This window comes from Neophocaena asiaeorientalis, unplaced genomic scaffold (assembly GCF_003031525.2).
Source record: "Neophocaena asiaeorientalis asiaeorientalis breed wild unplaced genomic scaffold, Neophocaena_asiaeorientalis_V1.1 scaffold319, whole genome shotgun sequence".
Classification (NCBI taxonomy): domain Eukaryota; kingdom Metazoa; phylum Chordata; class Mammalia; order Artiodactyla; family Phocoenidae; genus Neophocaena; species Neophocaena asiaeorientalis.
The window spans coordinates 1,549,311-1,560,311 of record NW_020174103.1 but is presented as its reverse complement, the minus strand read 5'-3'; the positions used below and the strand labels follow the sequence as shown (position 1 = coordinate 1,560,311).

General features: G+C 41.6%; 1 protein-coding gene across 1 annotated transcript in view; it reads left to right on the top strand.

Moving 5' to 3' along the window:
• The window catches only part of DST (dystonin), a 485,281-nt gene that overhangs the window by 265,280 nt on the left and 209,000 nt on the right, over window positions 1-11,001 (top strand). The window contains exon 9 of the mRNA XM_024754681.1: window positions 6,950-7,116. Within this exon, the coding sequence (XP_024610449.1) occupies window positions 6,950-7,116 (167 nt within the window). The remainder of the gene's footprint in view (window positions 1-6,949; window positions 7,117-11,001) is intronic.

Sequence of the window (11,001 nt, the reverse complement as noted above, 5' to 3'; positions counted from 1 at the left end):
CTCCCTCCCTTCCTCCCCCTTCCCTCCCTCCCTTCCTTCCTTCCTTCCTTCCTTCCTTCCTTCCTTCCTTCCCCTTCCCTCTCTGTCTCCCACCCCTTACTCAGCAGATGGTAAGTGAGCACCTAGTCTGACCACGTTGGGCAGGGTATGGGGAGGATGTTCCAAGGGGAGAAGTAGCCTGAACAGAGGACCCGAGGAGAGAGGGAGTGTTTAGTCCACATGGTCTGACGTTCATATGGTTTGATCGTGGAATAGAAGGAGAATGGCTTGGGTCTGGGCAGACCAGCCAAGACTGACCTGGATTAATGTGCCTGCGGAGTGAGAGCAGGGCAGACGTGGTCCAGTGCAGCTGGTTAGGAGGCTGTTACTCGTCCCGACACTGAGGCTTAGTTCCAGGGGAAGGGGAAGCTCTCCTGAGCCCGGTATTGTTGGTATTGACACTGGAGACTAGAGGCGATGGTCCTGAGTAAAGATAATAGTTGCTTCCTCATCGTTGGCCATGGGGAAACAGAAGAAATGGGGCTATAAGACCCTCTTCTTCCTTGAAGACAGTCTTGGGGCAGCTCATGCACCCCTGGAATCAGGTACTTTGGTCTCCCCAGGTTCGTGGGAAATTCACGGATGAGCAGGTTTGGCAGAACTGCTGCCTCGGCAAGGTCAGGATGTGGAACTGGAGGAGAGACCGATGACCCTGTGCCGTCTCTCAGCGCCTGATCCCCTCCTGTGCCCACCACTTCCTCTGTGATGTTCCACCAACCGTCTACTTTCCTTCTTTCCTGAGAAAACAGAATCATGAGCAAGAACTCCCTCCCTTTTTATCTGGTCACCTCTCCTTACTTTTCGTGGAGTGTTTGGGGTGGAAGCCAAGTCTGGATGGGTTGAGGAGTAAAGATAATAAAGATTATAAAACACGGAATGTTTTTTTTTTCCAGTTGCTTTACTGAGAAGAGAGTTGGTGCTAAGTACAGAGGAAACTGGGTTTATGAGGGTTATTTGTTTTTATTTATTTTAGGATGGAAGAGCCTTGGGCATCTTATATACTCAGAGCAAAAGACCCAGGTGAGGGGAGGGTCACTGATAGTGAGACCACCCTCCCCCCCAGGAGGTGGAGGATTCACAGGAGGGAAGCAGGTCAGGAGGAAGCAAAGGTCAAGGGTGACAAGGTGGGACAATGAGGGGGCTCTTATGTGTGTCACTGTTTTCTCTGTAAAGAAGATGAAAAAGTGATGCCAGACGTGGAAAGAAGAGGGGGTGGGGTGCGAGTTTCAGGCATTTCGGGAAGAGTTGGCAGAGATGCTGTGAGGGATAGAAAAACCGGCTGTTTAGGACACTGAAAAGAAAAGGCAAGTTTCCTGGAGCCCCCGGCTGAGATCAGAGCTGGGATTCGTGGAGGCAGTAGTCCACGTGGTGGTATGGTTTCCTCTAGTCCAGGTGTATACTCAGGGCAGGGGCGGAGAAGACTCAGGGCAGGGGTGGAGAAGACATACTGCTGCCTGGATCAGGGTTGAGGTTTGGCTGGGTGGTTGCGAGGTGAGGACGGAGTGAGGGAGTTGAGGATGGTGGTTGAAGTGATGGATCATGTGGTGCAAACCAAATGGAGAAGGAGGTAAAGAGAGCAGAGGGCTCAGAGACGGGGCAGAATCAGGCCAGTGGAGGAATGTGAGATGTTTCTGAGCCTGGTGGTTGGTCCAGCTGGAGTTAAGGAATGAAAGTACTGGAAGAATGGACATTGCTATCAGAAGGTACAGACCTGAAGTGGACTAGGTCGGGTTCAAGGTGACAAGATCCAGGCTGTGGCCACAGGTGTGTGTGACCGGCTGACATGGAGGGAAGACAAAGTCCTGTGAGGATGGGGCCCTGGATGCAGACGGGGACAGCCAGTCCTGTGTCAGACCACTGGGGAGTGTGGGTCATCTTGAGGACAGCAAGAAGGTGGTGGCACAAGAGTGACCTGCTGTGTGAAGGCCAGGTCTTTGTGCCCATGGATAATGGTTTGAAAACTACTGGTTTTCACTGGGAGCATTAGAAACACATGCCCTGCCCGTCGGCCCGGTGGTGTCCAGGACTTGAGTTAACGCAGTGCAGTTGGGGGGGCCTGGGTTTCAGTAAAAAGGCAGAAGCGGGGCAGGGTAATGATGCTGAGGCGGACTTGGTTTCCCGTGGAATAGATACTTCCGGAAAGTTGGGAGTGGAGGCAGTCTGGGTCTGGGAGATGAAGCAGAGATGAAACGTGGCCGGAGAGGCTCAGTGAGAGGAAGAACTTGCACTTGGGGGGCAGCAGCAGTGACCCGGATGAGAGGCATGAGGGCTTCCAGTTTCAAAAAGGAACTTGGGTCTAAACTATCTTGTTTGTGTTAGATGCGAGCTGACAGATCGCTGGTGAGAGGCTTGAAGCAGCAAATACTGCTCATGAAGTTGTGGGAGAAGCTGACATTTGTAGAGTTTCCTATCTGCCAGGTCCTGTGCTGAGATAATGCAGATTATCTTGTCTAAACTTTAGAACTGCTCCAGGAGGAAGATGTTATTATGGCATCATGTAAGTTTTAAAAATGAGGAGAATCTTTTCTTTGTTTTAATTGAAGGATAGTTAATTTACCAAGTGGTGTTGGTTGTAGGTGTACAGCAAAGTGATTCAAGTATACATATATTTATATATATTCTTTTTTAGATTCTTTTCTATTACAGGTTATTACGAGATATTGAATAGAGTTCCCTGTGCTGTACAGTAGGTCCTTGTTGTTTATCTCTTTTATATATAGTCGTGTGTATCTGTTACTTCCAAACTCCTAATTTATCCCTCCCCCCTTTCCCCTTTGGTAACCATGTTTGTTTTCTATGCCTGCGAGTCTCTTTCTGTTTTGTAAATAAGTTCCTTTGTATCATTTTTTTTTAGATTCCATAAATAAGCTATATCATATATTTATCTTTCCCTGTCTGATTTACTTCACTTAGTATGATAATCTCTAGGTCCATCCACGTTGAGTAGCTCTGGGTCTTAATCCTTTTAGTGGTTGCAGTTGGGATTTGAACGCAGGCAGAGGGAATTGAAACCATCTCTGCTCTCTGTGTACCTCTAGGATTCGAAGGGAGGAGCCTTGGTTACTTCCTAGAATCGCACGTGGCCTGCCCTAGATGGAAGAGTCAGGCTGTTTTGCTGAATGCACAGATTTTACATTAGGAGTCATGAGTGGCAACTGCAGACCTAACAACGTTTAGCGTTTGGTTTATTTTGCTTTTTAATTTTGTTTACACCGTATCATGAAAAGTTTGATAGACTCAGATAGGTAGTGGCTAGTGGTAACAGTATATCTAAAAATGCCTTGATTTCCCTGTGGGGTTACTACTCAGTTAATTGGAAATCCCAGGAGAAGCTGAAAGACTTAACGTGATAGTGGTCTTCGATATGTTAAAGTTTGGTTCAGAACATATTTGAAAATACCCTTTAAAACTATAGCTTTTGAATCAGTGTATGCATGTGTAATGGTCTGATACGGTGTGTGTGAGAATAACGTGCTGAAATATGATTTGGGAACTTTTGGGAACTTATTTAATAAAATATATTATTTTCTCCTGGTTGATGTTTAGCCATATTCAGACCTCTAAACTCTTCTTCCTTAATATCTTTCCCTGGGTGTGCTGGGCAGCGCTGCAACTATTAAACTTACCGTGTGGTTGAAATGTTTTGGCAGCCCTTGTTAATAGGCAGTTACCTTTGTGACTGGACTGGCGTGGAACGTTCTTGACCCGGCAGAAACCAGTCCCCGCCTCTGCCCAGCTATTGCCCCTTTCTTCATATAACTAAATATCACCCACGTAGCTCCTGCGTTCTTAGGGTTCCCAGAAGCAGCTGATTTTATATATATATATTTTTAATTTTATTGAAGTATAGTTGATTAACAATGTTGTGTTCATTTCTGCTGTACAGCAAAGTGACTCAGTTATACGTATATACATTTTTATATACTTTTCCATTATGGTTTATCATAAGATATTGGATATAGTTCCCTGTGCTGTTTATTATACAGTAGGACCTTGTTGCTTATATCCATCATATATATTCTAATTTGCATCTGCTAATCCAAAACTCCCAGTCCATCCTTCCCCCACTCTCCTCCCCCTTGGCAACCACAAGTCCAAAAGAAGCAGATTTTATAATCTGTAAAGGCTCTTGTGAAATTTTGCATAGAGGTTCAACTTTTCATTTACAGTTTCCTAGATTCGTTTCTCTGAACCTTGTTTTCAGAGATTTCAATTGGTCTGAGGCAACAAATTTGAAAACTTCTATCTTTTACTCCTTTTCCTAAGAGAATTGGGAGAATAATAAAGCCAAGTATTTGCTTCTCCCTTTGTCAAAAAAAAAGAATAACCATAGCAATAAAATAGCCAACAAATTGAAAGTGTACTTATTGTGTGCCAGACATTACTCTGTGTCCGTGTTGTTGAATTTGCACAACACAGTGTAATGACTGTTATCATCCTTGTTTTACAAGTGAGAGAACGATCTTAAAGTAGATAAGTAACTTGAACATGTAGGTGGTAGAGGTGGGATTTGAACTCCTGGGATGTGCTGGAAAGGCTCGCCAGCATGATTTTAGGGCAGAATGTCAGTTGGAAGTTGGGCGATGTTTCTGCTCTTTTTTTTCCCCCATGTTTTAAAAAAAAATTACCAAAGGGGAGAGGCGGGGGGAAGGATAAATTAGGAATTCGGGATTAATAGATATACACTACTATATATAAAAGAGATAACCAACAAGGACCTACCGTATAGCACAGGGAACTGTACTCACTATCTTATAATAATCTATAAGGGAAAAGAATCTGGAAAAGAATATATAAATATGTAACTGAATCACTGTGCTGTACCCCTGAAACTAACACAGCCTTGTAAATCAACTATACTTCAATAAAATGAAAACAAAAACAAACAAACAAAAAGAAATCCTTCCCATATATCCTATATAACATGTTCATGCACACAGTTCTTTCCTGTGCTGTGGAGATGAGCACAGATTCCTAGGAAAGATGACTAAATTGAGATACACCTGCACTTTCAAATACTGGCCCTGTGTGGGGAGCCTTGCTCCGGCTGTGTCTGGGTGTGAGCTCCCTGGCACGGCTGCCTCACCCAGTACCGGATGGAGAAAGGCGTGTGGGCCTACATCTCTTCCACGGGGTGCTGGCAGAGCTGGTAGGCCTAGGGTGGGCTTAACTGCCACGTGTTCCTGCCCCACGTGGTGGGGCAGACCTCTAGTCCTCTGGCTCCTGGAGCAGCAGTAGGAATAAAGGGCTTTCTGTTTGTACCAAGCAATGGCCAGTGTAAAAGGCTTTCTTTGTTTTATTTTATTTTTTTAAATGTTATTGAAGTATAGTTGATTGACAATGTCATGTTAATTTCTGCTGTAGAGCAAAGTGACTCAGTTATTATACATATATATTATTTTTCATATTTTTTATTATGGTTTATCACAGGATATTGAATATAGTTCCCTGTGCTATATACAGTAGGACCTTGTTGTTTTTCCATTCTATGTATAATAGTTTGCATCTGCTAATTCCGAACTCCCAGTCCATCCCTCCCCCAGCCCCCCTCCCCTTGGTAACCACAAGTCTGTCCTCTGTGTCTTTGAGTCTGTTTCTGTTTTGTAGATAACTTCATTTGTGCCGTATTTTAGACTCCACATATAAGTGATATCATATGGTATTTGTCTTTCTGTGTCTGACTTAATTCGCTTAGTATGATAATCTCTAGGTCCATCCATATTGCTGCAAATGGCATTATTTCTTTCTTTTTTTCAGCTGAGTAATATTCCCCTGTGTGTGTGTGTGTGTGTGTGTGTGTGTGTGTGTGTGTGTGTGTGCCACATCTTCTTTATCCATTCATCTTTCTAGGCTAAGGGCTATGTTTGGTCTGGGTTTTCTACTTTCAGTTGCCTGACTGCCTGTTTGGACCTTTGCCTTCTGTGTTGTTTTTACAGTGTCTTAGCCTCTCAGGGTTTAGACTGAAAAGAGTCTTGAACATTATCTGCTTCTGCCTCCTTCCTCCTCATAGATGAGAATGTTGACTCACAGATGTGAAATGACGTGTTCAAAGCTATGGGACTAGCTGCCAGGACTGGGGCCAGTGTCATGACTTCAGGGATTTTCTTCCTGGTGCAGTCTGACCCTGGCTGGCTGCCTGTCCTCTTGATCCCCTGGCTTTGCTCCTGCACTGGCTGAGGGAACAGTTTGCCGGTGTTACTCCCAGTTTGGAAATCACTGTGTGACCCCTGCCGAAGTCACTTGGTGCCTTAATGTCATTATCAGCAGGTTAAGTAGGACCCTTATCAAAGGGCGACTTGCAGATGTAAGTCGTGTGAACTGGGGACCTGTTTTATTATCGTTTAATGGAAGAGACTTTAAAAAATTAATGAAAACAAAGTATAGGGAAAATTATTTGGTAAAAGTTTCCCATTGAGTAAGCTGAATGAGGATTCATGAGAAAATTAGAGAGACCTCAAGCCAAATTGTTATGTAATGTGGTTAATTGGAGAGGGTGCTGTTTTCCTTTTCTGTTCTTTACACAGAATACCTGTTGGATCAAGTTCTCTGCAGGTAGTAACGTAGATTAATTTGTAGGTTCTGCTTTGATCCATTTGAACTTGGAAAAACATGTGCTTAAGTTGTTTGAACAGATCTAATTAGTAAAGTGGAATGGAGAATTTTCAACACTGGGACATTTTGGAATTAAAAAAAAATGAGATGCTTGGGTTAAATCCGACTTTTCCATCTGTTAACCTCTTTGAAACTCAGTTTCCCTATATGTAAAATGGGAAAAATATACTCCTCTTACAAGTGAGAGTTAGGAGGATTAAGTGAAACAGCACTTATAAAGTGCTTGGCACATAGTAGGTTCTTAATCTGTGTTAGTTTCCTTCCTTCCTAATGGTTTAATGTTTTCTGTTCCATTTAGATATCTGATATCCATGTTACTGGTGAGTCAGAAGACATGTCTGCAAAAGAGAGATTGTTACTGTGGACACAGCAGGCCACAGAGGGTTATGTGGGGATTCAGTGTGAAAATTTCACCACCTGCTGGAGAGATGGAAAACTATTTAATGCCATCATTCATAAATACAGGTATGGAATTTGTTGGTTTTTTTCCCCCTTTGACAAATCTGAGAAGTGTTTCTTTCATTTCCAAATTTTAAAATAACCTTTTATTATTAGACAAGCACTGAATGTGTATGGCAGAACATTAGAAATACAGACAAGTGAAAAAAAGTCACATTTCCACTACCCAGAGATCGTCACTCAGATACACAGAGCTATGGTGTGTCTTTGGATTTTGTCAGTGACTTAGTGGAGAGTAAGCTCTGATACATAGAATCTGTAGGTGGAGGACCAAGATTGTGTATGTAGAGAACTGTTGATTAGTGAGGTCAAGGTTCAGACTAAGCCTCACAAGTTTCCATATCATAGCGTCCTCATCTAGTTACTCTAGTAGCTAGCTGGGTTTAACGATGGCCAACTTCGGGGTGGTAATCAGTTTCCCGGTGAGAATTGTTAACCCCAAGATCTGAGTTAACACTGACATAGCACCTACTAAGTGCCTAAGCAGTTTACATATGTTCATTCACTCAGGCCACACAGCATCCCTAAGGGAATCTTGTCCTCCCTGAGTTACAGACAGAAACTGAGACCAGAGTAAATACTTGCTTCAGGTCACAAAACCATCGAGTGTCGGGCTTGGGATTCAAACCCAGGTACTTGCCTGTTTAGTCCGCACTCCTATTGCCTTATGAGAAATGAAATCCCTGGAAATTCTTTACTGAAAATGATGTATTGATCTCTGTTATTTTTCTTAGTTTTGCAAGGATTATGTCATGTCGTTGAAGAACTGAATATCTTCCCAAATAGAGTAACTCACTAAACTGACAAACTTATTGGACTGCAATAAAAATGATAGGCGGAATAGGTCATATTTTGATAACTTTCTGCATGTGAGGCATTCTGTTAAATGCTTTCCTTATGTTATCTCACTCATCTCCCAGAGTCCCATAAAGCAGGAGCTGCTGTCACCCACTTTTATAGATGGGGAACTTCAGGTTAGCCAGGGTCACACTGCTACCAGCTTGCAGAGCTAGGTTCTCACCCAGTCTATTTGCCTGGAACCCCATCTCTCCCTTTCTCTTTCTTCCTTTCCTTTCTCTCCCCTTTCTCCCCACTCTTTTTTATTTTGGAGACTTTGACATCTATAGAACTGAACTGAGTCTCCCATGGGTCCACACCCAAGAGTCCCCTTTAAACGCTGTCATAGTCTGCTTCCTTTACAGGACAACATTTCAGTAGAGGTAGGTGTAGATTGCTGAGTTAAAAAGAAAATCCTGTGCTTGCCCAGAGTAAAGTGCCAGCTCTCCTTGAGGGACACGGTGCCAAGAGGGCTTCATGGTCACAGACAGTGTGATGATCACACTGTGTCCCATGGGACTTAGACCACAGGCTGTCGGAAGTCTCACCTGTTCTGTACCTGGGGTGGAAAGGTCTTCTTAGCCTTTGAATGACAGTATTTGGATTGTTACACCAAAGGATGTGTGTCACGATGCATTTTGAGGGTGTGCTCTGCTCTCTGAAGTTTTTTAGCTTAGAAGCAAAACATTTAGAAGCCAGCTATTCTTCTAAAATAATTGACTTTTAAAAACAACTGATCTCCAGGCATTGTCTCTTCAATACTTAGGAAGGATTATGAGTACCAATTGGTATATACCTGCTGTGCATTTTTATACTTAAATAAGTCACTGCTGTGTCAAAGATCCTAAAATTTCCTGTTTAATGTTACAGAACTCACGTTGCTTTAGAAGATTTGGATCTTGTGAAAGTGATTTGTTTTGAACTTTTATTTTGACAGAGTGATCATTTTAGAACATTGCTTAGCTTTAACTTTTTTTTTTAATGGAAGTATAGTTGATTAACAACGTGTTAGTTTTAGGTGTACAGAAAAGTGATTCAGCTGCATATGTATCTGTTCTTTTTCAGATTCTTTTCCCTTATAGGTTATTATGAAATATTGCGTAGAGTTCTGTGTACTGTCTATTTTGTATATAGTAGTATGTTTAGCTTTAACTTTGAACTTGGATTTCCTAGTGTGCTTTGTTTTCCCTTGCTGGAGTTCATGGTAAAAATACTGAATATCAGGTTTAAATACTTCGAAGATATCTTTGTTGCTGAAGTTTTGTTAAGTTACCCTATGCCTAGAATTACTGTGGTTTCTTTTACTAGAAGAAATCTTTCATCTGTAGAACTGTATTTTTTGTAAGTTCTTGGGCCTTTCTCTTTACTTTAAAAACAAATGAGTACTTTTTTTCCTAGTATGTGTAAGAATTAAGCAGGTGGCATTGAGCTCCACATGGTTTTCTTTGGTGAGAGCCTTGATTTACTCTAGGAACAAAGGAGACAAAGTTATGAACAATTATGAAATCACTGTTAGCGGATTTTTGGCTATTGGGCAGTACTAATCACATTTAGAGAGTAGTGTTTTACTTAACAGTTGTTTTTACTTGATAATTATTCTCTTAAATTTTGTAATGTATTTATTTGGATTCGCTCTGGAAACATACCCACTTCATTGGGCTTTTTGGATTTTTTCAGATAAAACGTTTTATTATTTATATGAATTTTACTTGACTTCTGTAATAAAAATCATCTGAGGTGGCACATGGGTTTGGTTTCTACTCAGATGCCAAGTCTAACCATATAGGATACTTTGTTGAGAAGGCCCTTAAGAGGGAAGGAGGGCTTCACAGGAAACAACCTCGTGATTGAGGCAGTGGATGGAAAGAGGGTTATGGTACCCCGATGTGACAAGGTCACCTGCAGTAGATAGAATGCGAGAGATTTCTCTGGAGATGAGAAGGAAAATAGTGTTTATCATTTAAGAATAAACCAGTATTATTTGTAATAACTGATTTAGTAAGGTTTTTGTGTACAATTGTCCCCTGGTATCTGCCGGGGGTGTTGGCTTTAGGACCCCCGCAGATAACAAAATCTGTGGATGCTCAAGTCCCCTACGTAGCGTGGTGTAGTGTTTGCATATAACCTCACACATCCTCCATATACTTTAAATCATCTCTAGGTTACTTCTAATACCTAATACAATGGAAATGCTGTGTACATAGTTGCCAGCACACGGCAAATTCAAGTTTTGCTTTTTGGAACTTTCTAGAATTTTTTTTCAAATATTTTTGATCTATGGTTAGTTGAATTTGAGGATGCAGAAACCGTAGATACAGAGGGCCAACTGCATTTAGTATCTTCTAAGATTTAGAATTAAGATCTGAAATGGGAAGGTAATAGCATCCTTCAGATTCTGTATTGATGTGAATACTGTCAACAGTTGTGAGTCAAGCACTTGATTGTCTAGCATATTTCTATTAGTGTCCCCTCATAGATTATGACTTTTGAAAGTGGAGAGCGTGTTTGTTAACCCCAGTAAACAGCACTTTACTAACAATTTACTAACTTTTATTCTAAAAGTTCCATAGAAGCTTAATTTTCTAAAATTCTGTTTTTCGAAAGAACTACTATATGAAATAAAAATGAAGAGAAATTTTCATAAGACTGATTTATAGATGTTACGCACTAAGAATGTTCCATGGAGGTGAAAAGAAAGTAACTGTCACATAGCAGGTACCCAGGAAATAGATGCAGGATGTTGACCAGGTATTAATTCCTGTCCTGCCTGTTTTTAATATATGGTAGCTTTTAAAATTATCACAGTCCTGTGAAATAGATGGCACTATTTCCATTGTTATCAATTTGTTATCAAATTGTTAAATTATTAAACTGAGGCTCAGAAGGTAACTCATGTGCTCCATATCACATACACTTTTAAATAATGGAGATGATTGCTCTGGATTCTCAAGTCCTTGTATACTTCTGTGTAAATACTTAGGTAATTTCCTGTAGGCAGACTACATATCAAGAAATGGAACTTTTGGCCAGAGAAGCTGTGGTAGTGCATCCTTG